The 24436-nt window shown below is 42.0% G+C and overlaps 2 protein-coding genes across 2 annotated transcripts in view; both read right to left on the bottom strand.

The window, feature by feature from the left end:
• Positions 1-1345: 1345 nt before the first annotated feature.
• LOC135485943 (lysosomal acid lipase/cholesteryl ester hydrolase-like) lies at positions 1346-6568 on the bottom strand. Its single transcript, XM_064768359.1, has 8 exons — positions 5825-6568; positions 5617-5728; positions 4957-5158; positions 4420-4663; positions 3939-4094; positions 3181-3252; positions 2809-2877; positions 1346-2424 (listed from the first exon to the last, which is right to left on the bottom strand). Exons 1-8 carry the CDS (start codon positions 6158-6160, stop codon positions 2146-2148), a joined length of 1470 nt encoding a protein of 489 aa, XP_064624429.1. The 5' UTR covers positions 6161-6568; the 3' UTR covers positions 1346-2145.
• A 280-nt stretch (positions 6569-6848) lies between these two features.
• The window catches only part of LOC135485939 (dynein axonemal heavy chain 3-like), a 29583-nt gene continuing 11995 nt past the window's right edge, over positions 6849-24436 (bottom strand). Inside the window, exons 21-52 of the mRNA XM_064768347.1 lie at positions 23997-24396; positions 23477-23770; positions 23139-23291; positions 22570-22923; positions 21778-22332; positions 21364-21647; positions 20874-21138; positions 20444-20629; positions 19961-20187; positions 19542-19751; positions 18212-18464; positions 17625-17978; positions 17287-17420; positions 16722-17007; positions 16271-16438; positions 15719-15936; positions 15296-15503; positions 14828-15088; positions 14300-14501; positions 13665-13972; positions 13168-13353; positions 12805-13047; positions 12470-12630; positions 12059-12216; positions 11451-11812; positions 10854-11168; positions 10560-10703; positions 9951-10397; positions 9459-9724; positions 8978-9188; positions 8655-8744; positions 6849-8265 (exon numbers count right to left, since the gene is read on the bottom strand). Of these exons, the coding sequence (XP_064624417.1) occupies positions 8059-8265; positions 8655-8744; positions 8978-9188; positions 9459-9724; positions 9951-10397; positions 10560-10703; positions 10854-11168; positions 11451-11812; positions 12059-12216; positions 12470-12630; positions 12805-13047; positions 13168-13353; positions 13665-13972; positions 14300-14501; positions 14828-15088; positions 15296-15503; positions 15719-15936; positions 16271-16438; positions 16722-17007; positions 17287-17420; positions 17625-17978; positions 18212-18464; positions 19542-19751; positions 19961-20187; positions 20444-20629; positions 20874-21138; positions 21364-21647; positions 21778-22332; positions 22570-22923; positions 23139-23291; positions 23477-23770; positions 23997-24396 (8110 nt within the window). The 3' untranslated portion in view covers positions 6849-8058. The remainder of the gene's footprint in view (positions 8266-8654; positions 8745-8977; positions 9189-9458; positions 9725-9950; positions 10398-10559; positions 10704-10853; positions 11169-11450; positions 11813-12058; positions 12217-12469; positions 12631-12804; positions 13048-13167; positions 13354-13664; positions 13973-14299; positions 14502-14827; positions 15089-15295; positions 15504-15718; positions 15937-16270; positions 16439-16721; positions 17008-17286; positions 17421-17624; positions 17979-18211; positions 18465-19541; positions 19752-19960; positions 20188-20443; positions 20630-20873; positions 21139-21363; positions 21648-21777; positions 22333-22569; positions 22924-23138; positions 23292-23476; positions 23771-23996; positions 24397-24436) is intronic.

The following is a 24436-nucleotide window of genomic DNA, read 5'->3' as shown; positions in this document are numbered from 1 at the left end:
TTGTCTGCACACTTATCTGATAAAGACTGCTTTCATCATAATTTATTGTCTCCATCATCGTCCCAAAGACGGGTTTCTGCATATTGTCTTCATCCTCTAGGCCTACTAATGAAGACAAGTTTCTTGTTTATGTTTCCCTTCCTTCTAATGGAGACAGTTGTAAAAAAGACTGGTCTCCGTATAGATTGTTGCCTCCCTCGGCAAATAAAGACTGGTAACTCTATATTGTCTCCACCATCATCTCACAAAGACTGGTTTCACAAGATTGTCTTCACCATCATCTCGGAAAGACAGGCTTCTTCATATTGTCTCCACCATCATCTCACTAAGACGGGTTTATCCATATTGTCTTCGTCCTCTTGTAATGAAGACAGGTTTCTCCTTACTGTTTCCCTTCAATCTGAGAGAGACAGGTTTCTCCATGGTCTTTGTCATCTTGGATTGAAGACACGTTTCTCCATGATGTCTCCCTTCTGTTCTGATGAAGACATGCTTCTCCATGTCCATCAATACACCAATCTACAGTGCCAATGAATACAGAACAGATGACGGAACAACCAACCTCTCCCAGCTGGTTATCTAATCTTTTTTAGTTGTCGAAAGCACAACCAAAAATAACATTATCCTCTAATGAGAAGTCAGTAGGCACTGGAGACTGCAGGAGAGATGACAGAACAACCAACCTCTGCCAGCTGGTTATTTGATCATCTTGTTGTTGGAGGCACACAAACTCAAAATGCCAATGTTCTCGAGTAATATGTAATCACCAGGCGATTGAACAACTATCCTCCCCCAGCTGGTTATCTGGTCAGGTTCTTTGAGACACGCCTTTCGTGATGTCTTGTCTTAGCTTGTGACTGTCTCTGGATTCAACCTGACAGTTACCATTGTTAAGCATGTGAAAAAGACCATCTGACCTGAAGTTCTGTTCTACATGAATGAATGATAACAACCTCAAAACGTGCTGTTAGATGTATAAGCAGGCCCTGTGTCCCGGAGACATTTCGAAAAGGAAAGGTACTGTTGGGTGTCCATCTGTGATACCAAGCATCCTACGAGGACACTGGGGGCTCACTGTTGGTTGTACAATCTTGAGATACACTGAGATCCGAGGACACTTTATTCTCAAGGGGGCTCACAGTTTGGTGATACCACTGAGATGAGAGGACAATTCGTTCTCAATCATTCACACTGTTGGCTGTCAAGCCATGGAAATTTTACTCTCTAAGGGGGAGAACTGCTGGGTGTACAGTCCTAGGACACCATTTAGTGTGGCAAGTTGTGGAAAATGATGAACGAGAAGATAGAAATAAAACTCAACAAGTCATTTCAAAATGATAAATTCAGATTTTTTAATGAGGACATCATTTAACAAATCTAGACAGAAGACCCTTTTAAGTCAAATTGATCTGCAGAAAACATGAGAGTTATTTTCAGAATGAGATTCCTAAATTACTGGACACTCGTTCAAAATTAAAAACAGAATTTCATCATCAAGCATGAACTCCAATCATACACCACAACCAGAAAGTCCCTGGTCAGAATGCCCCTAAGAGAAGAAATCTGGGTAACCTAGGACACCTGTCCATTTATATTCTGTAATTTTTGTGGGCACTAAATCTATTTCGAAAGACAAATTAAATAAATGCAACTAGCCAATCTATTGTTTCATATCACAGAAGTCTTTGGACATTGAGTTATTGGTAATCAGGGGCCACCATGACACCAGACAGACATTGAATTTAAACATCCGATAAAAACATTGTGGCGATTGAAAATACATATGAATGGTTACACATGTATTACAAATCGCTTGAAAATCACACCATTGATGATTTCCTCAAGATAATCGCAGTTTTAAGGGTGAGAGGATGCTGGAGTGTCTCCAGATAATGCCGGGCTGGCACTAATGGAAGTTTTCAGAGTTCTTGTACAGATAGCAGTTCTTGGATGGATCAGAAAATGTACAAAAACTTTCTACCAACTGTTTGCAGACACCACCTTTGCAGTGTCCACCGTACACAGGAGATCAGAAAACTATGCTGGCCCAGCATTATCTAGAGACTGTCCTCCTCGAAGACATGCAACACTCAGGACACTCGTAGTAAAACTAAGCAACTTTTTCAAATGCCACATCAGACTCAGTCATAACCCCTCATGCAGTGCATCATGACTTTGACCGATCACCTGAATGGGATGCTTCTTCATCACAGTTATAACATCTTGGTAGACAAGTTTATCTCCTCCCAAACCCCACACAAAGTCCAAATGGTCAAATGAGGGAATGTATTGGTTGTGGTCAATGTGGACCAACTTTTGGATGAGCAGTTCGACATCTTTTGGATCTGCCAGCCAGTCTTTTCCACCCCAATAGAGTGCCACAGGGATTTTAAGATTTTCTGGGTGGTATTCGTGAGGTGTTGTCTGAAAGATAAGAAAATGTTTTGGTCTAATTATTATTCATAACTGGAATTCAACAACATGTCCTTTAGAACTTGGTTGTGACATTGTCTTTTGCTCTTTGTGCATATCTAATTGAGAATGTAGCAGGAGAAGAAAAGGAAGAACACAGACTCCCATTTATTTGATATTACTAATCGGTTGTCATTGTTTAACAGTCTAAAGCTTATGTCAACCACAGTCACCAAACATGGAGTCACTAGTCATGGAGACAATAGATGTCTTCAAAGTGTCGGGATTAGACTTTTTCACCATACTACATTGCCTTGCTGGGCACCTTATTTCAAACCGAACTTTTTGCTCTTGGCAGGAAATAGGAGAGGCCTGCATTCTTTGACATTAACTCACCTGGTTGTAATGTTTAAGATTTCCTGTTCTTCCGTAGTCATATGCTTGAAATTTCTTGGTCTGAACTTGCTGAAAGTGTAAATTACAAACAAGTGAACAGAAAATACAAAGCAAATTGCAAAATACTTTGCGCTGTTTGAAAAGGACCAACGAATTTTCTATACCTGCGAGGTTCAATCCAGTTGGACGAGACATTTTGGGTAAAATATCTCAAGTTTGTCCTATCAGAAGCACATCACTGGAACACCCATGCTTGTAATTGTTGGAGACAATATATTTTATTGGGTAAATGTGACTAAATCATACAAAGGAAAAAGATGGAAGGCTGTTCCCTGATGATTAGAACTAATACGTAGTGTTGCTGATACTAACCTGAGCAAAATGGACCACATTTTGTACAGAGGTCCCTGCAGGTGTATGAGATACATAGACTGGGATTCTTGTCTGGAAAAAGATTATACTATTTAACATTTTTGAATCAAAATGCTTTGGAAGACCATTAAATTGTCTGCAAATCCCTGTTTGGAATGCCTCATCATTTTCTATTCGTTCTTATCTGCAATATGACACAATGCTAATAATGAAGAATAATCCTGCTTGTCCTTGCATGTACATGTAGGAGGTACCCATTCACACTCAACATAATGTCCAAGTAACCTGATAATCTAAACCATAGAAAGCCAATATTGCAATACGTGCAATACAATTAGAATAACACATGCTAGCTTGACACACATTTGTCTGCATGGAGGCTGCAGGTATCTGCAGCAGGTCTAATGATGAGTCATGCAGACAATGTCACAGATGCATTGTCAAGTGGAAATAATGTATTTTCCCCTGGCATTGTGAGCATCCATTAGTACAATAAGCTCTTTGGCACTGTATACTTGAACAGGCAAGTGGAAATTATAAGAAGCTTAGAGATCAGTGGCAAATATATATATTTATCTATTATAATATACTGGGAAATGGTAAAGTGCCAGGGTCACACACAAAGACAGTACATAACAATCTCAGAAGGACCACTCCTAATAAACCTTTCAGTACCGCCTTGGAGGAGGAATACTCCCTGGAGAATATCACCTCTCCAGGTGCAGACAGAACGCTAAACAAGAAGAAGACTAACTTACCACATTAAGATCGGTACAATCAAATCCTGCCACCAAAAACAGGATGTTCTCACAGATGACACCAACTGGCTCCCGGCACACGGTCCTCCCCAGCCACCGAATCAGAGGGGAACTTGATAAGAATTCCCCATTCCCTCCTAAGGCGTAGTACAAGAACTGAAAATAGATTATCAGAGTTGAAAGCCAGTGTGAAAGAAATTTATATAATGAAAGCTTGAAACATGGGATACCACTAAAAAGAAATTGTGTCGATTTGACATGTCTTGGCAACAAGCCCCTCCCCTGGCTGTCTCATCCGTTGGTCAGTTCGCTGTGGGAGATTTGTGTGGTTTGGGGACCATCGCAATCCTAAAGGAGATTCCAGTGGGCAAGTCACACCATCTCAGAGGACAGTTCCAAGCATTGGCGAGATGCCACAAATCACAAATGACGCTTACTATATTCAAGGAAAAGCAAAAACATACAATCATATGCAGTGTACCTTGATATTTTTTGAAAACGGTGCCAGCAGACGCATTGGGCTCTTGATTGCACCAACTGTAGTAACTGGTCCAAGAGCAAAGAAGTATTCCACTTTCTGAGCTAGTTCCTGGTCTTCACTGAAGCGGGCAAAGCCAATCATAGTACCCTGGGAGTGGCCGATGTAATAGAGTTTAGGTTGTCCAGAGATGAGTAACGCGTAATTGATCATTGCTGGGAGATCGAAACAAGCCATTTCATCCCAACTGGAACAACAAGATTGAACATCTATAAAGATAGCCTACCAGTACATCTCTGACCAGCTACATAGCGCAGCCATTTGGTTCACAACTTGACCACTAGTACACTTCTGGGTCGAAGTTCGATTCTGAGGTACGTCGTATATCGACTTCTCTAAATGAATTAGTAACAAGGGACATCCCTCACATTAAGGCGAAAAAATCTCCCCTGTCAGGCCTGTAAAGCAGCCATCTCTATTTTTGAAACAGATTGACACAAATCCTTGCAGAGACGTCACAATAGCATTTCTTCACCTTACCTGAATTCCCAGTAAGCTTTGTCTTTCAATGGATCCAACTTTGTGTGTCCCTTCGAGTAAGTGTTCCCTCTCACGTTGCCCATCCACACATCATACCCAGCATCAGCCAGCACAGTACCAAGGCTCTCGTTGGCAAGATTGGCCACCCAGGTAGCCGCGCTGTCCAGCAGACCATGCTGCAAGAACGCAACTGGTCGAGGGCCTGGAATACCAAAGTGGGACAAATTATAACCTTAAGTTATTATTGACTAAGCTTGAAAGGGAGTCAATTAACAGACAGAGGAGGTTTGAAACCTGTAAAATCAAAGTTTGCGCATTCCAGATTGAATGCAATTGAGCATTACAAATACCACTCGATACCTTGAAGTGCCTCAATGGAGTCGAGATCTCATAAAAGTGACAGGTGAAGTTGATATTGTAGGCCTAGGAGCAAACCACCTTCAGACAGGCAGAGTTTAGTATGAAACACTATAAAAGGCACTGTTATCATTAAGTTGTATTTTTGACAGTTCTTCTTCAGCTTTTGCTTGGAGGTGTTATTCACCAGGGAATATTCCTCCTCTAAGACGAGACAAGAGTTGTTGCATGACACTATGGTTGTGCACCTTTTGGGTCCTTGTGACACCCCTTTGACAGTTCAAAGCCAAATGTCAGTCTCACCTGGCTTCTGTCCTTTGCCATAAGGAATTCTCTGAATGCCAAGAATGTAACCATCCTCTGTGACGACTTCATAGTCCTCGCATGGATAGCCAAGATGTTTAACCAACTCACACTAAAAGAGATGAAAGACGACATTTCATTAATGAGTTCTGAAACAAGCGATTTATTTATTAATCCAATGAGAATAATGTAATCATCTTCCACTTACAGGAGTCATATGGACCTCCGGGTCCTCCGATTTTCCATGTGGTATCTTATCACAGTTTCCCTTGGGGTCGTTTATGTATTCCAGCACCGCCTCTCTCACTTCTGCCATAGCATCCCAGTCGATCGGAGGCATTTCCAACTCATCCATCTCAGCTTTCATCGCACTGAAGTCATTTTTAATCTGTTCCATATCTGTCTGGAATTTGTTGAAGAGGTCCCCAGGTGACGGTAGATCAGATAGTTTTGGTAGTACAAAGTTGATTGGCTGGGTTGAGCTTGGGAAGGGTACGACGACAAGAACACAGAGGCACATGGAGAGAAACCTCAGGACAGCCATTGTACCGTCTCCTGAACTGAATCAAAAACACTGGAGTTGTGGTTTTATCACTTCCTCTGTCCTATTTTCCCTGATTAATTCTTGTCCATGTGACAACAGGAAATCACCTTATTTTACAACCGTCAGCCCCATGCAAAGGTTGGAGAATAAGTTCACAATATCGAACAAAACGGGTCACCAGGTCAATAGATTAAAACCAAGGATCAGGTTGCGTATTGGCATAGGAAGGCTAGATAATATATTATGATATACAATAGCCTGGTCTATATCAGACAAGCCCCATGAAGTGCCTTATCTTTACAATTGTGCCTCAAAAATGGGTTTGCAAACAGTTGAGTCATGCCAACTTAACAGTGTTGAAGAGCAGCTTGGAGGAGCTACCAAAAGATCTCGCGAGACACGAGAGCCATCATATACTGAGAGTCATAATCATCTGGCTCAAATACAGGTTAATTCAATATTACCATATCTTTATCAAGCTACAGTAGACCCCTCTCTAGTTTTGAACTCAATGACTCAACTCTACACAGGTCTAATTCAGATGAAAAAATTTCATGTTTTACAGTTTAGTTTGCAAAGTGAGTATTTACAATTTCTCAGAGGAATAACAGCTGGGTTTTTTTAATAACAAAGAAGAAAAACTATTTGTAATTAAAAAAATAAAGATCTTATGTATTTGTAACACTCATTTAATAATCAGAAATCATGTCATTAACACATATTTACACAAAATAGCAAAAATACTATTATAGGTACAGGTCTATCGAGAAACATTTCTATACAAAATATCACATCTGATACATGTTTATATACAAAATATTGGAATACTAATTGATATATTAATGATTAATTTGGCTGGACGGAAAATGTCAATCTTTTTTGGCGGAGAAAAAACCAGCTCATTGGAGTTAAAGACAGATATGCTAAGTAACCTGGACGGAATTCAATCACTGCATTCTTCCTTTTTTGATTCATGAAAATCACAATTACTGTGTCTGCTCAGTTATGTGAGCCATCGGCATCTTTCTATTATACCACATCCACACAAATCAACATGTATATCAATCTTACCAAACACCGAGAGAGTTACAATGAAACTTCTATAAAATCGAAATTAAGAATCAGCATAACTGGACCAATTTCACTGAAAGGAATCTGCAGTTTTCAAAAAAGAAATGCGGGCAACTAATTACTCATGAAAGACTAAGAAAAAAGCGACAATATACATGGCAAGATCGTAAAGAAAAGAAAACGAACTGAGGTTCACTGCATGGCTATCACGTTTCTATATTATGGTCATAGAACCATTAACAACAAATACTAACCATAGAAAATCCCAAGCAGAAAATTCCGACAGAATTAAGCAGATCTGAAATCCAGGTGATAAGCCATATTCATGTACAAGTTGCAGGACCTATTTACACACACAGATTTTAGGATATGCTTATCAGAAGATATCAAATTCTTTCCTGAAGTTGTCTGAGATTTGGCATTGGAAATATCACAGTCTGAAAAAAATGACTCAAAATACAGGTTGCCTGAGAATCAATTAATGAACCCAAAGCTGTTGATAGACTAACTAAATCTTATGAAATTCACCTCGACGGATAGGTCACTTAGTTCATGCAAGGCTTATATTTCTGTGTTATTTTGCTGTTTTAGTCGATTTAGTAATAAATTTTTATTCATTTTTTATGTTATATCATTATTGTTTGGTACTCAGAAAACAGCACAATGTTAACGAACTTAGCCTTTAACACAGAAATTTAAACCAGGCCCAGTTGGAGAACATTGCTATTAATCCATGGTCAAAACTTTAGCTGGAAGAGAGAGCACACTGTGATTCTAATCACATTTTGGCACAAAGTGTTCAAAATGTCTCCCATATCCACAGTTACTTAGTCATCAAGTTGACAAATACACGCCACTCCTCGATTCACCCAATGACTCTGCGGTTTGTCGGACGGAATTTCGATCATAAGTACGAAGTTTGTTGAATGACCTGTTGTCGATAATGTTCCTCTTCGGGCTGTAGTTTTGTACACTGGACTGCTGTAGGTTGGTTTGATTTCGAATTCTTCAATGATTCCAGGTTTTAGCCAAATCTGTAAATCGTTAGTTAAGGAAAACACGTACTGGCAGTGGACACAAGAGTTTACAAATCTTGGAAGATTTGAAATCTCTTTGAATACTATTCATGATATCATGACGTACCATCATCATTCTGCTGTCCATGGCCACATGTCAATCTTTCAAGCGTCACTACATGTCATGTGTACCGCGATGTAATTGATTAACTGACAAGTCTGAATGACGACGGGGCCACAAACACTGACGTGTCATCCATCAGCATCCGTACAAGGTTGACATGTGATACCACTGAAATGCACCATCTTTGATATGAACAAACTTGACATTAACGTAATGATCTAGAATTTTGCAACACAAGTCAACCGGTTGTAATAGCAACTGCAATTGATGTTTAAAAGGATACGACAGGCAATGTATCAAACAGAATCTTCGGCAGAGATTCGTTGATGGCGTATCTTTCCCGATCCCATCTGGCACCTTCAAGGAACAAACCCTGTAAGAAGAAAAAGTAGCGCGTTACAACACAAACAAAGAATGCAATTTGAAAGTAAGTAATCGTGAGGAAAAAAAAGAAAATACTTATTTCTTGACCATCAGCAATCCATTCAATATTTTAATGAAACTAAATGTGTACTGCCAGCTTTTTTTCTGGGGGCCTATAATTGTACCACTCTACCTTACTGAGTCAAGGTTTGGAAGTTCATGAAAGGTTTAACTAATACTTACGTATACGTAAGCACCATCATCAGGCTTTGTAGGTATGTGTCTCTCCTCTGACATCATGTCAAACTGGAAGCCAAGTTTGTCAATCGGGATCGTGTACTTCCTAGCGTAGTTCTGGGAAACGCCCGTCAAGAACGACTGGGTGAAGTAGAAACCAGAGAGCCAGAATGTTGGCGGCGCACCATTTTCGATCCAATCTTGGAAGAACTTCAATCTAAAAGATAAAGAATAAACTCCCAGAATTATAGTCACATATAGAAAATATTTGTGATGATGTGATGAGAAAGGGGGAGATGGAGTCCTTTTAACCAGGATAAGCTCCTAATGATGCTGAGATCAAGAGATCATGCTAAGCCTAGATGATGAGGGGAGCCTCATAGCGCAGTGGTTAACATTGCTAGCTACAACCCAATAGGGCCCGGGTTCAATTCTGGGGAGTCCTTTGCATGAGACCAGGTGACAGATTCATAGCAGGTTCACTTACCTCACAAGTAAATCATTCACATAACTACCCAAGGGTTTCAGGGATGGGTATGACTTGGACGCCCACACGCTGGGAACCTTCCCGACCAACATGCTGCCAAACACCTCCTCAAGTTCTGAGGACATGACAACGAGACCTATGATGGCCTTCTTGAGATTTTGTAAACTGGCGCGCACAACTGAGATCAGCCGGTTGTAGCGAATCAGTTCCTGACGTAATACTGTGTTCATTGATTCATTGTAGACGACGGGATACTTGGCTATGACCTGAAAGCAAATGATAAGGTAAGGAATTGTGACTTGATTTTCCATGTCAGATTTTAACCTCCAGAAATGGTGCATACACCCTTAAAAACAGTGTGATATTGGTGTATCTGGGAAGTCCGACTTTAGTTAAGATTCTTGATGAACACAGTAGATGTATATAAGTCTCAGATATCATCAGCATTCGCATGTTAAGAATTGTAAAAGGTGACAATCATATAAAACTTACAGCTTCCATATTGTAATTCTGGGGAAGTTTGTTGAGGATATCTTCTGCCAAGTCCTGGATGACATCGCCAGATGACTTTCCGCCTCCACTGGTCTGCCTTGGCAACGTTAACAAAATACCCTCAAACAACGTCTGGGTTTCTTGGTTGTCCTTGGTTATGTCGGCGTTCTCGTGAAGACCGTATACCTCGGGGTTCGGGACATGTGGAAGAGCACGGATGAAATCCACAAAACTCTGGTATGTTCCTTCCGGGGGTACTGTGTACAGACCACTATTGGAGAATGAATAGCCTTCTTGGGTGATGACGTTTTCTTTATAGAAGATGGAGAGAATCGAGACGAGCAGACGGCGATCCTTATCGTCTGTTACTCTGCCTCCGTAGTTACACTGGCCGGTCAGATACGTCAGAGCCTCAAGAGGAAGTGCTTCATAGTCGTTCAAGAACATCTGAAATATTTCATTTAAAGTGTCAGTCATGCAAACCAGAAACATTTTGGCAGTGGACCGAAAAGCCTGAAAGTACAGCTGCGATTTGTAGTGGCACACATTACCAAATAAGATAAATGCAAATGAAGAAATAGCAGAGTTCATACTGATATGTTTACAAACCTGCATTTGCCTCATGCTGATTCTGAGATCAGATTCGTTGAACTCATACGGGATATTCCAGCCGAGGGGCCCAAACTTTCTCCTCTCTTGTACAATGGCATGGAAGAAGCACAGGGCAAATAACAGCTTCTGCCATCGTTTGTTCTGGAAAAGGATCAATATATGATGAAAATACTTTAATTCTGCTCCCCAGTTTCAAATTTTACCAACCGTCGGAAAACTTTGGATATCATCAAATAGAGAATTTAACTTTTCCAACACTGCTGTTGGTTACTACAATAAACTGATACTTACCGTTTTACAACCATTAAAGAATGTCGGATCAGAGATAGGATCATTGAGGTATGATCGCAGAAGATTCGACCGCAGACCTTTCGGTGGCTCATTGGTCATTTTGACTCCATTTTGTAGAATTGAAACAGGGAATTCGTCAGACGGATAACTGGTTAGCCAGAGCCGGAAATTAGGATTCGTGTCGTCTGGGATGATGACTTCCTCACAGATCTTCTCAAGCTTAGGCATCCAGCTGGTAGCAAGATGACAATTCTGGAGTACGACCCACGTTCCATTCTTGATGGCATTATCGATCATCTTAGCAGCAATCGGACCCTGAAATTAGAACGAAACAAGCCAATGAGCTAATTTGAAACTAATTGAGAAAATCAAGAACAGTTCTCAAATATAATGTACATCGGTTAATAGTTTTCAGTACCAGGGCTTAGGCTCAAAGCATTGGTAGCCCTAGAGATTTAAGGTGATCTGATAATTGAAACACTCTAGCAGATATGAGACAGGTATCAGCTAATCTACCCAAGTGCACAAACAGGTTTTTCTAGTTCACATAGGTTACCTGTCAAGTCAAAAACAGCAAATATTTTAGGGTTGACTGACCTGTCCCTGGCCAAGAGATATTGTCTGAATCCTATCCCCAGAGTAGCCCATGTCCTCCCCGAACTTCATCAGTGCAGCCATTGGATCAGCACCAGGGGACAACACAAAGATAAGTGGTGCACAGCAGTTGGAATCGGCAAACGAACCAGCGAGGTCAAACGTCGGTGGTTCAATGAACTGTTGGCCTAAATTGTCCACGATGAAATCTGCCATCGCCGGGACAACCTTGTCAGGGCGAAGACACCTCAGGACAACCAAGCGGTCCAATCCACTGACTGCATCAAAGGGATTCGGATAGGTGAATTCATGTGGTGTGGCAGAGTCGTACATTTCCTTCCACTTCTGTGGATTTTCTTGGACATCTGAAAATATGAAAGGAGTTAAGGACGTGCATTCTTAACAATTCCCCCAGGCAGCCCTCTGAGCATATGAACAGAATTAAAAATGTAACACAACCTAAACCAAGGCAACACAAAGTGACGAACGAACTCAGAGCAACACATCTTTGGCCCACAAAGGTAAAAGTGCTCCATTTGTCATGAAATTGAGAACATCACTAGTTTGCAGGAGACATTTCTCTTCCATGTACATTCTGTGTAATCACTTACGTTCTTTCAGTCCTCTGAGGTTGTTCAGGCTGGACGCCCTGACTATCTCTGACCAGGATTTCTCCTGCAGCCATTCTGGTGCTGGGTTAGGATGAGGGTTGTCCAATGCTACACCACCGGTCAGCAAGAATCGCCACATTTCATCATCGATCTTGCCCCTATTAAACAAACAAGTCATCAAATTTTTGTGTAAATGGTTCATGTCTTATGGCCTCTTGATAACATCTTGATAAAACTTTTTCAGCTTTCAGCACTTGTTGTGGGAATCATACCGTGCTAAATATATTCCTAGAAACTATTTTTCTACAATGTACATTAGAAACTGGACTGCTCACTAACACTTCAGAAACACAGACTACAGACTGCAAACTTGAAACTTGACAGAATCAAACCGATGCTATGTCTACTTACTCTCCTTTCAAAATGCCCACACACAGTATAGAAGAGAACAGAAGCTTGTCCTTCTCAAACAGTGATCGGCAGACGTTACGATAGATGCTGTTGGTGAAGTGATCATTCAGGTTCTGGATACGCTCCTCGAGTTCACTGGACTGCGGACTATTGATGATGGACTGAAAGAAGAAGGGTTAACTGTGATGGAAAGCTCAAAAGGGTTCTGGGGCACTAAACAGTTGCCATGTGAATAACATAAGGACTCGGCCTCAGGGCATGCGCCTGCAAGACCAGCTGAACTGATTCAAACGATGCAAAGCACATGAGGAGGAAGAAGGGCCATTCAAACTCACCTGAACATAAAGATTGATGAACCAATTCAGGGAGTACTGGTACATGGGCTCAATGTTAGCAAGTTCAGATATACAGAAGAAGAGGATGGAGGAGTGTTTGGCAACTGGGAGATAGCCGATACGTGTTTCATCAATCTCCAACTCTGTCTGGGCCGCAATCTCCTGCTTGGCTGAGATATCCTCTGATAGTGTCTTGGAGTTGGAGAGAACTTTGATTGCAGTTTCATCTTCAAGGATGTTGCCCTGAAAAAGATAGTTACTACATTTAGTTCAAGGAATTGAGGAGAAGAGGAAGCATTTACAGCTTCCCAACTAGCAAGTGAACAACATCACGTCTGCTTGATCAGAATTAACAAAATTTACCTGAGAGGATGAGAGGACCTCCAAGATTTTATCCTCAATCTCCTTCAGTTGTTTCTTGTTGTGGGCACTCTCCACAATCAACTCATTCTTCTTCTCCTCGAGTTCAGGTTTCTCTTTGGCAGCCACGATACCCAGCAACTGGTCCTCCAGACCCTGGGGCGTGATCATGAAATTCAGCAGACAAACCTAAAGGTGGAGAAAAATGAAAATGAAGTGGACATTCTTATATAGCACTTCACACTCTACTGTTTCAAAACACTTTACAGTCGTTTCCCAGCAGAATCCAGGAACCTTTCTGTAGTAACCAAGCACACAATGCACTACACTTGGCCATTTCAGGCCAGTTGAAAGTACATGTACCAAGCCACACTGGCTGAGCTTCAAATCAACGACATTTCGTAAACAAGTTGGATGCTTTTCTTTAGAAACTGGCCAAAACCGTACATCCATATGGACCAATAAGTGCTGCTGATAAATAAGACTGTGACGATACACACCTTGACTGCAATTTCAGGCAGGTAATGAGGATTCCTCAACCTTGTCGTGATGTACAGCTTGAAGTCCTGGGAGTATTCAATGACATTGTCACCAAGCCTGATGTACTCAACTCCCTGTGACTTGAACGTCTGCTTCTGCAGGACTGGTTCAAGCAGTGGATCGAGTTCCTCTCCAACATTCTCCAGAAGGATCGGGTAGCCGAACTGGATAGAATTCTCAAGAGATCGTACGTAGTTTGGATCAGAAAGTTTGATTACTGTCAGCTGATTGGCCTTTTCCAGAGTCTTGATCCATTTGTTGGCCTGACCTGAAATAAAAGACAAAGTATTTGCCATTGTACACGTAGCTCCTTAAAATGGCCAGATGAAGAATTAGAACAAACTAGAGGAGTTAGGACTTGAAGTGACGTCAGGGCTGATGGGCTTCATAGATGAATCAGTGACGGACAAGAGGGCTACCAGTCAGTTGAAACTAGAAGAACAAATGAGCTGCAGACTTCACTGCTTAGCTATTCAAAATATCATGATTTGGATATATTTCGTCGTCGTCTTCTTCTTTAGCATTCAGATCGAGTCATTTAAATGTTGTCATTTATTATCATCAAAATTTTTCTGAAGACACTATAATACCATACCTTGAGGATCAATCATAAGCGGCCAACGCCTGGAGTTGTAGACAACGATACCATTCTCTACACTGAAGCCATCAACTGGCAAACCAGCGATGTTCCACGCACGGATCTTGACCGGCTCACCCAAGGTGTTTGCCAGTGAGAACTGCTCGGAGCAGGGGATTGACTTGGACTGGCACAGCTTATGCCATTCAGCTACAACTTCCTGTATGAATGTAATATGAGTAGGCAATGAGAATCGATCAAGCATAGCATATTAATGACGGTAGCCCCAAGTTGTGATTCATATTTGTAATGGTTTTTTGTTTCGTGTGAGATGATGATTTGGTGGATACACCTAGTGGTAAACCCTAGACTCTTTCTAATTAAAATGACAGCACAAAGGATTTTAAGGTTACAGTTTTTACGGTAAATGTACAATGAAATACTGTCAGCAGCCTACAGGCATAAGAATCTGGAAACATGACTCCATGCAATAACGATTCTCAAACCAGCTCCATTCTGTATCAAAACCTTTAATACAGTACTCACATTTCTGAAATCGACAGTAAATGCACCCAAGTAGGCCACAACACCAGAACTAAGCAAGACATCTCCCGTGATGTTGATAAAACGTTCTCCTAACATTTTCGCCATATCGGTCCATCTGTCTTTTTCACCACCAAGCCCGCCAATCAGTTTTTCGGCGCGAACTAACTTCTTGGAGCAAAGTTCAATGTTGTCTTCAAGATCTTTCTTCTTCTGTGTCATGGCCTCAAACTGGTCATTCAACGCTTGCAATTTGTCAACAACCTAGAGAAAGAATAAACAAACTCCGTTGGTATGGTGGTTCCTGTTATCTGTCCTAATTCAGACAGGTCATCAAAAGTTGGTCCTTGAAACAGGTTCTAGATGGCCAGAACTCCTCCCTCAGGGCTGCGGGCTGCTAGTTCTGGGATGTCATGTTTTTGAAGCCAATGAATTGAGTCTAACTTTCTAACATTTCATGTAACTTCGTACCTCTTGGAGCTGTGCTCTCTTGGCATTCAGTTTCTTCATCTGAATGGCCAGGTCAGCCTCGGCTTCACCCAACTTCTGTTTCTTGGGTGCCACAACTTTGGCAACTCGGTCGTAGACGTCCAAGGCACACACCCACTTGCACAGACCCTCACAAGCAGTCGAAGCATTCTTGATGATATTCGGATTGAAATCGGCATTTGGAATATATCTGGAAACAGCATACAAGATATTTAAGATTTTGAGGCAGACTTTCTACCAACACATGTACCAATAGTTAGTAAAATCATGTCAGACCAATAAAGTGACGTCCAGCTAGGCATTCATCCCAAATTGGTCTTATGAGGACAGGTTACAAACAGAAGGCTGAGCAGGGGACTAAGATCACTTTAACTTAGCAGTGGGCTAAAAATCACTTTAACTTACGTTTGTCTGATCTTCTTCATAATGGCTGGCGGGATATTGTCTTTATCGTATCCTTTCAACCGATCCAGAAACTTAAGGTCGCCAAGAAGTTTTTGAGACGAGCCCCAGTAGTCCTCTATCATCTTGCCAGAGCCGCCTGGGTCAGGCTTACGCTCCGCCTTGATACTCAACATGATGCACACAGACTCCATGACGAGTTTCACAAGAGCTGGTGGATTCTGAAACACAGATTATTAAGATCAGAGTTAAAATACACCATGCAACTCTGCAATCATGGAATTTGTGAAAAATCTGCCAAGAATTTGGTACCATTGTGCAAATTACAGTTAGTTTCAAGCTATTTGAAAAAAAACTTAGGCAAGCTAAAATTTGGTAAGTATTGGCCCAAACACTATGTTCAGATCTATTGTGTAATGGTTAGAGTCACTTTCAGGCCGTTTGTTCAGGTCATCAGAGTTAGGCCTGGTCGTCCTTGGCTCATTGGATAAAGGAAGGCAGTGGAACAGGCACAACCTAAATATCTGCCTTATACTTGAGCTGACACCGACTTACTTTCATTGACTTGACCAGAGTGATATCGCTTGGCTTAAGGGTATTGAGGGCCGAGATGGCAGCTTCCAAAGCCGGGATGGCCTCGGCCAAGTCAGCCTCACACTCATCCTTGATGGCCTGGGCAGCTGCAGCAGCCTCATTTGCTACAGCCTCATCAGCACCGACAACCTAAGGATGAAAGTAACAAAATGACTACGTTGCCAAAGGAATGGTTCAAAAGAGGGCAACTATGGTGTGCTGAGAAGTCTCTTGATGTCCACTTCTGTTTTGTTTCGTTACTTATTCCAAATTCCCAATGCTTGTGCCTCACTCTTTATACTGTGGGACACACAGTCCATCCTGAAGCAATTTGGCATGGGATGTAGACATGTAGCAAAACTTCTGAAAGTTTCTTCAACGACTTCCTGACTCAAATTTGAAAAGGATAAGTAATAATCGTATCTTATTGTACCTCCTTCTTTGCCTCCACTTCCACTGTATCCTGTTCAATCTTCACCATGAGCTTCTCAGTCTCAGCAGACGTCTGTATCAACTCCGGCTGCAGCGCCTTCAGCTCAGCCTGCATGATGGACACCTGCGACGCAGCAAAGTCCAATTTCTCCAAACCGGTCAGGTACCTGTTCTTCAAGGTCATTATCTCCTCCTGTTTGACACCCAACATTTTCTTGAACGTCAGGATAAGTTCTAAGTATGATGTGGGGGTCACGTAATTGTGTCTTCTCAAAATGTCATAATACCTGGAAGATAATACATGGAGTTAAGCATTGTATCCAAGGGGTACAGAGGGTAAAAGGGCCTCCTCTCTTCCAAAGAGTGTACTAAGGGAAGGTCAACTTGATTGTGTCAATTACAGCATGCTTTACTGACAAGGGAAACATTCATTCTTCAAACTGGAATTTAGACCAGCTGGGATATCATTCAAGCTCGCCATTGTGTGCCAGCCTTCATTTTCATAATCCACCATTATTTAGAGGTCGTTATCAGACACAAGTTATTGACAAAACTATTTGACTTACCTAACAGAGGTCAATCGAACACTTTCATGGAAGTGTTTACACAACACCACAGTTTCTCTGCGGACATCGTCCTCAATGTCAAGCTCCTCCAAGAACTTGTTAGCCACCATTTCCAGGGCATCTTCAGGCCAATTCTGAAAATCAAAAAAGAATTGGAAATGGTAAAGATTTCTCTAAAGATATTTTAGAGATACCATCATTTAGTGCTTTGAAGAAATAAGAATACAATTTTGTTTCCAATGAACAGCCTGGGACCAAAATTTCTGTGAGCAGTTGTTGAAATGTCCCGATGGGCAGACATACAGCAAATGTGTGAATGAATGCATAGTTTCCCTTACCTGGAACCAATCAATGGTACAACAGTTGATGAGAGATGGGAACATTCGCAACCGATTCCTGAAAGCATCTCCAATAGGACTCATAGCCAGAATGATATGGAGGTTCTCTCGTACTCTCTCGATGAAGTAGTTATACATCGCCAGAGGAGTCGAATCGATTTTCTTGCCCTCGTTCCTAGCTACCGTCTGCATCTTCTCAATGATTTCGGCCTTCTCGTCTGCTGGGTATAAGTTTGGCACGTCGCCAGTGTTCAGGATCATGCTGATGTCTTCCATGAATGACTCATCCTTGATCTGATTGTCCGAGAAAAGGAAGACAATGTTTTTTCCTTCTGCACCGGCCTTGATTAGCAACTGGAATGGAAACAAAGACACTAAATGTTAAACTCAATTGTGGAGCACAGTGATCATAAGAACTGCTAAAAACCTTTAAAAGCACACCTTTTTCGAGTGTATTTCAAAGGCGCCTGAGAGTTGGTGAAATTTTTCACCAAATTTGGGCGCTTTAGAAATGTCATATTTGATTTGATTGATTTGATTTGAATAGTATAGGGGTCAAGCAAGTGACCAAAACAAAGCCTCTTTACCTTTTTCAGATCCTCTCTCCATTCATTCACGGTATAATTCCTGGTGATTTCAATCTGGAAGATGTCGAAATCTGCCATGAAAGTGGCCAACTTGGCTGCACTCTGACGACCGCTGCCTCCGATACCGACCAATAAGCAATGACCATTATCCTGCTGGAGGACACGGCTCACACGAGAGATGTGTTCAATGGCGAACTTGAACATGACAAGGGACATTGGGGCCTTGCTCATCTGATTGTATTCATCAAGGTAACTGAAATGACAAACATTATTCTCATATGGTGGAAAAATTCACCTCACACCCTATAAATTACTTTTTTCCCCGATGAAAGGCATATATTCATTGGAAAACATTATTCTCATACATGTATGGTGGAAAAATTCACCTCACACCCTATAAATTACTTTTTTTCCCCGATGAAAGGCATGTATTCATTGGATGATTTTCTTAGAAGACTAGAATATGATAAAAGCCTCAGAAGTTTGTTTCATTATCATTTCCTCCCCAGAGTGAATTAGGAATTAGAACAGTTATTCTAACCACCCCAAAGTCATTGATGACAGCAGGTCAAAACACAGACTCCGTCCCCGGACTAACATGACCAAAATAACATGCAATTGACTCAGGAAGTGACTTTACATGACAACATGACAACACAGTCTTCACACTGTATGATTCTCTATCTGGTGAGACATATCATGCGACAACTCCTTAATCCAATAAAGTGCAATATTTAAGCAGACGTGGACTTAACTTCCAAAAAACTACCAATTAACATGCAAAACCTGTACTTCAAAGATAATAATTCAAAGATTACCATCATACAAATAAAATAGTCATGCAACTTTGACAGTGTCTCCTTGCTGTATAATAACAACAATAACAAGGTGTCGACAAGGGCATGCACTTACTTACCACTTAAAGGGAAACTTGACAGGGAGAAATGATGAGGTTATTCAATCGAAAGATGATTTATGAAATTGGGGTCTTTCAATGTTTCTCTCAACAGATGTGATCAAGGAGTTTCACATGAATGAATCAGAGGCAGAGGCAGAGAAAATGTTTCTCTCAACAGATGTTATCAAGGACTGGAGTTTCACAAGATTCAATCTCCAGGCAGAGTAGACTTTTAAGGCAGAAGACAACTGAACAAGGCATCAAAACGACCCACATCGGCAAGACTCAATGAAGGCTTATCTTTAGTCTTGACGCTGGCCATCACAGACCCCTGGGGCTGCTTTCTAACCGATGCAGGACATCACCAGTTCAAATATTTATACTTCAGATAGAGAAGTCAGGAAACTCTAGCTTATCGATAACTTCACTTACTGTTCCATAACTTTTGTGAGTTCCTTCAAATCACGCACTTCGTCATAGGCTTTAGCTTCCGACTCTGTCACCATGTAGTCACCAAACATCAAGCTTCTCACATTATCATCCTTCACGTTGCCAGACATCGTCAGATGACCAAGGACCTTGTCAATGTTGACTTTGAAGGCATTCAGACAGGTCTCTTTGACAATATTGAAAAACATATGTCTGGAATGAAAAATAATCAGCATTATCAGCATAATCAGCATTATCAGCATTATCAGCATTATGAAGAATCTTTTTGCTTTCAATCTGCACTACTAACTGGATTTTATTTGTTTGCAAGACAAAGTAATAGGGTACTACTTACCCGACAATCAACTCAAATCAACAAATCAATCAATCATGTAATAAACTGATCATAAATCATTACAAACCTGTCAGCATCATCAATCAACCTGTCGTAGAAGACTCGGTAAACTTCATGCACCCAAAGTCGGATCAATTTGTCGCCCTCAGTCAGGTGGGTGGCGGGCGCCAAAAGCACACCTTGGATAACACGCGAGAAATCACGCAAGTTGAAGACGTAGTGACTCTTGGATGGGGTTGGAAGGAAGTTTGTTATGGCGTCCTTGTATACACTCATTGTGGCTTGGATCATCATCTGTAAGTGAAGAAGATTTCAAAATCAAGAACAAGGAGGTTTGAACCAGATCCTTTACTTCCTGGAAGGCTGCATAAGTATAAGACTTTTGGTAACCTTTTGACATCAACAAAGGGTGTAAATGCTTCTTTCGTGATGATACTGACGTCAGAGCATACCAGGAGATGCATCATTTCCCGATGCTTCTACCCAAACAACATTTCTCAGATGAGAACTATTAGAACTAACCCAGTGCTTGGATTATGTCAGAACATACCTTGCCAAGGCGTGAGAATACAGCATCATATCCTTTGGCAAAATGCCAGTCAACAATTGATGTGAAGATCCTAGACAGGGTGGTGTCATCGAACTCGTCAATGGAGATGACATTCATGTGACGGGTGAAACGGCTCGATATGTCATTTCTACCACCACCGGGAGGGCCCATGGCAGCGAGGAATAACTGGAAGACAAAAAGGACCGGGTAAGTATATATGTGTGGAGATCAGTTGGCACAACTTACGCAAAACAGAGATTTTACACAGGGAGTTGTCCTCCAACATGATACAACTATATATCACCACATTCTGATAAGCAAATCCAGTCAGATTGAGGCCCAAATGCCAGGGTGGTCTTTGGGGGTTAGAAAAGAACTTTCAAGCCGGCATTCACTATGATGGCAAGCATGAATCATAAGGGAAACTCACCACATCAGTCAGGAAGATCTTGGTGGTGTCCTTCTTGTCATACCAGTGATGATGATCAGCCCACTGCCTCAGCAACTCAATGGGAGGCTGAGCACCGTACACCTCTTTACTGGGCATGTTCAAGTCGTCCACAAAGACAATGCACTTCTTCCCCATCGGAGGGCCGAACACACCCTTGCGTCTCCTGTCAAGCTTGGACATGATAATGTCCTGTGTCTGGTTGGCTGATGTACGAGCTGAGAAGTTCACACTGTTGGCAATGAATCTGAAGTTCAAAAGGAGACATGTTTTGAAACACAAAAAAAGAAGGAAAACCTAGACAATATTGTTCAACCAAGAGACAGATTTCAAATTTTTTTCTACAACATGCTATGTTGCCACCATGCATATTTCTAAACAAATATGTCCTGGTTGAGAAATGGACACAAGCCACTGAACAGTTATTTGTAATTGATAGTTTAATACAACAACAAATAGAGAAGCAACTTACTGTTCTTTAGGTAGTGTGACCAAGTAGTTGTTAGTGATGGCCGATTTGCCAGTTCCAGTCGGACCAACAAAAAGTGCCGGAGTCTCGTGTGCTAGGAACGTCTTCAAGAAGAAGATCTGCCTGGCTGTATCTGCAGTCTGAATGATGACTGAGTTGACCTTAGCACCGGCTGGGATTCCCAGTAATGATTTATCCAAGGTGTCCATCCAATCAGCCCAGGAGCCGCTCGCCTTCTTCTCAAAGCAGAAATCAAAGACGGTACCTCTCTCTGGGAAGGAGTTGCTCTGTAAATAGAAACACGGAAATGTCAGACTGCAATTATATGCATAACTAGTACTATCTAAGAGCAATGCAGAAGAGAGCAGAGCAGATAGGAGGATTTTGGAATTTCGTCTCCAACAAAAAAACCCTTACCTTAGTAATTTTGATGCTCTTTGGCTTTGGGTGGTCAGGATCGGTACCAGAGAGAATATACCGGAAGTGATGATCAAACTTCTTCCTACTGTCACCAATTAACACAGCACCGAGGGACCAGACGATGGAGAAAAGGAAGAGACCCTGTAGCCATAACGTGATCTGCTGGTTCGACAACACCTCGTGCCCTTCCTTCCCAGTATTCTCAATCTCGTCGAGCAAACAGGAGTACAGTCGCTGCATCATGTGAACGAGGTGAATACCCGACGTATTGACGATCATCTTACAATCATGGCGGATGAAGTCCAACATCGGATCAATCAGCCAATCATACAAGTCGTTGACAAGCTGTAATTGCTCGCTGTCGAGATTCTTCGGGAGTTTGTTTTGGACGTACGATTCCTTGAACGGTCTCCAGCCGAGCTGATGTGGCTCCAAGTAGATCATACCGCAGCGGCTGACAGTAGCAGGTGATGCTTGTTCCAAATCGGCGGGCTCGAAGATCAGATTCATCTTGTTGCTCATCTGGATAATCTCACCGCTCATTAGGCAAAGCTGAAAAGAGGTCAGTGGTTGTGATCATACTCCATTGGTACAATGTTCAGTTTATTTAGAACTAATCTATAGACAGGTCGTTTTTGAAATGCAACCTGCATTCATTACTAAGTTTTCACTCAATATTCACAATATTTTTACCAAATTTTTTAAATCTGAGTTCTAAAGGTCTGAGGTCGGATACCTTTGCCGACTGAATGATGACAAAATTTTGTGGCAATTGGAAAAATTTGTTACCTTTTTGTTGTCATCAAGCACAGTATTCATGTTCTCAATCCAAACTGCATCGACCGGGCCGTCAAAGAGAATCCACTTCCTATCGTCATTGGGGTTGCTGGCGTATTCTCGGAAAGTATTCGCCAGAACGCCATCCGTCCATTCATGGGAGACAGGGTCAAAACAACCGTACAGTTGTCCCATGGTGATAGACTTTGGGTTGATGATACGATGCTGGACCCTGAATTCTCCCATTAGGCCTGCCATGTGGAGATCGCCCAAGGCGTCTGCTAGGACTTGCCAGGCACAGGTCTTCCCTCCGAGGGGTTCACCTACTATCATGAGGCCGTGTCGCACCAAGATCATCTCATAGACCTAGAAGGAAACAACAGTTAGTAAGTGAATATCTGGAAATGTGCAACTTACATTCATTTACTCAAGAGCACTATACAAAAAGAGCAATTTACCACAAAACTTAAAAGTACCTTGCCTCTTCAATGCCGAAAAGTGCACAGGCATCTACTCAAGATCACCATCCACCTTGATTCTCAGCTAGTCTAGATTTGCCACAGTCTACGAATCATACCGACCTGAATAATTTTGTCTGTGAACCAAGGTACAGCTTGGAGTTGTCTCTTGTTGATGTTATCCTTGAGGGCTTCCATGAAGACGCCGTAGTCAGGGACGGGGAGCTTCACACCAGGGAACAGATCAGAGATGATACCACCAAACAGGGGCACGTCCTGGAAAGATGCAAGTGAGATAAGTAAGAACTGTGTAAAGAACATGAGGAAGGTCTGGGGAAAGAGAGAAAAGTCCAACTCCAAAACATGGATGTTCTCATCGTTTGACTGATACAGACTCATATTAAGGCCACAAGACCACCACTTACATCTAGTAAAAGCTAGAATAGGACTTCCTCCCTTACCTGAGATAAAAACTTTGGCAGGTTGACATCATTAATGGCCTTCAATAGCAGCACAGCTTCTTCTTCCTCGAGGTACTTCAGACGGAGATTCCCCGCAGCTGTCAGCACAGACTTCACCGCCCTCATACCGTAATCATAATGGTGCTGAGACGACAGCTGCTCTGAGCACAATCGATACGTGGCAACAATCTTGCCGGCCAAGCTTTTGGCGTCGATGAATCCCATGGAGTAGAGAGAGATTTCACCGATCAGGGCATAGTCTGGCACCATCATAGCGACAGTTCTGAACAGCACCTGGAAATACACAAAATTTTAGACACCAAGCTATGTACTGAAATCTGTCAAAGGAGATCAGACAAACTGAATTACAAAACTGCCTGAAATAACTTGCAGATGAAGACCTGCCAACCCCAAAATTTTCATGTAGTATTTCAACTGGATTTTAGCATATTTTCAGCCAAATTTCCCACTTTTGGAGTCGTCTAGTGATTTCTACCAAAATCCAAAGAGTGCTCCTCACCTTCAGATTATCAGGCAGCTCCTGGCGACCAGCATAACCAGGGTTCATCGTAATGAACATGGTACAAGTAGGATTCAGTGACAGCTCCGTTCCCTCAAACAAAAATCGCTTCAGGCCGCGAGCTATGGCAATCTGGATGCTCTGGATCTGTTGGGCAACCACAGAGAGCACCTCCAACTCGATACGGTTGAACTCGTCAAAGCATGCCCAGGCACCAGCTTGTGCGAGACCCTTGAAGAACTTCCCCATGGCCTTGTAGTCGAGGCCATCAGAGCAGTTGAATACGACACACTGCTTGGCTACAGCCTTGGCCAAATCCTTGCAGGTTTCAGTCTTGCCTGTTCCTGCCGGGCCTTCTGGGGCACCACCAAGATTCAGCTTCAAAGCACCCATAAGTGTTCTGCAAGAGATACATCAAAGTAAGTGGGTTTCACGGAGAT

The sequence above is a fragment of the Lineus longissimus genome, chromosome 1 (genome assembly GCF_910592395.1).
Source record: "Lineus longissimus chromosome 1, tnLinLong1.2, whole genome shotgun sequence".
Classification (NCBI taxonomy): domain Eukaryota; kingdom Metazoa; phylum Nemertea; class Pilidiophora; order Heteronemertea; family Lineidae; genus Lineus; species Lineus longissimus.
The sequence above is the reverse complement of the archived record's forward strand: the minus strand, read 5'-3'. Positions and strand labels throughout refer to the sequence as shown.

Excerpts from the sequence above, each read along its gene's own strand:
- LOC135485943 (XM_064768359.1), bottom strand. The coding sequence starts at position 6,160 with ATGGCTGTCCTGAGGTTTCTCTCCATGTGCCTCTGTGTTCTTGTCGTC. Across the intron at positions 5,159-5,616 it reads TGGCAAAGGACAGAAGCCAG|GCCCTCGACCAGTTGCGTTC; the intron begins GTGAGACTGACA and ends TTGGTATTCCAG. Across the intron at positions 4,095-4,419 it reads CGTTTTCAAAAAATATCAAG|TTCTTGTACTACGCCTTAGG; the intron begins GTACACTGCATA and ends ATCTATTTTCAG.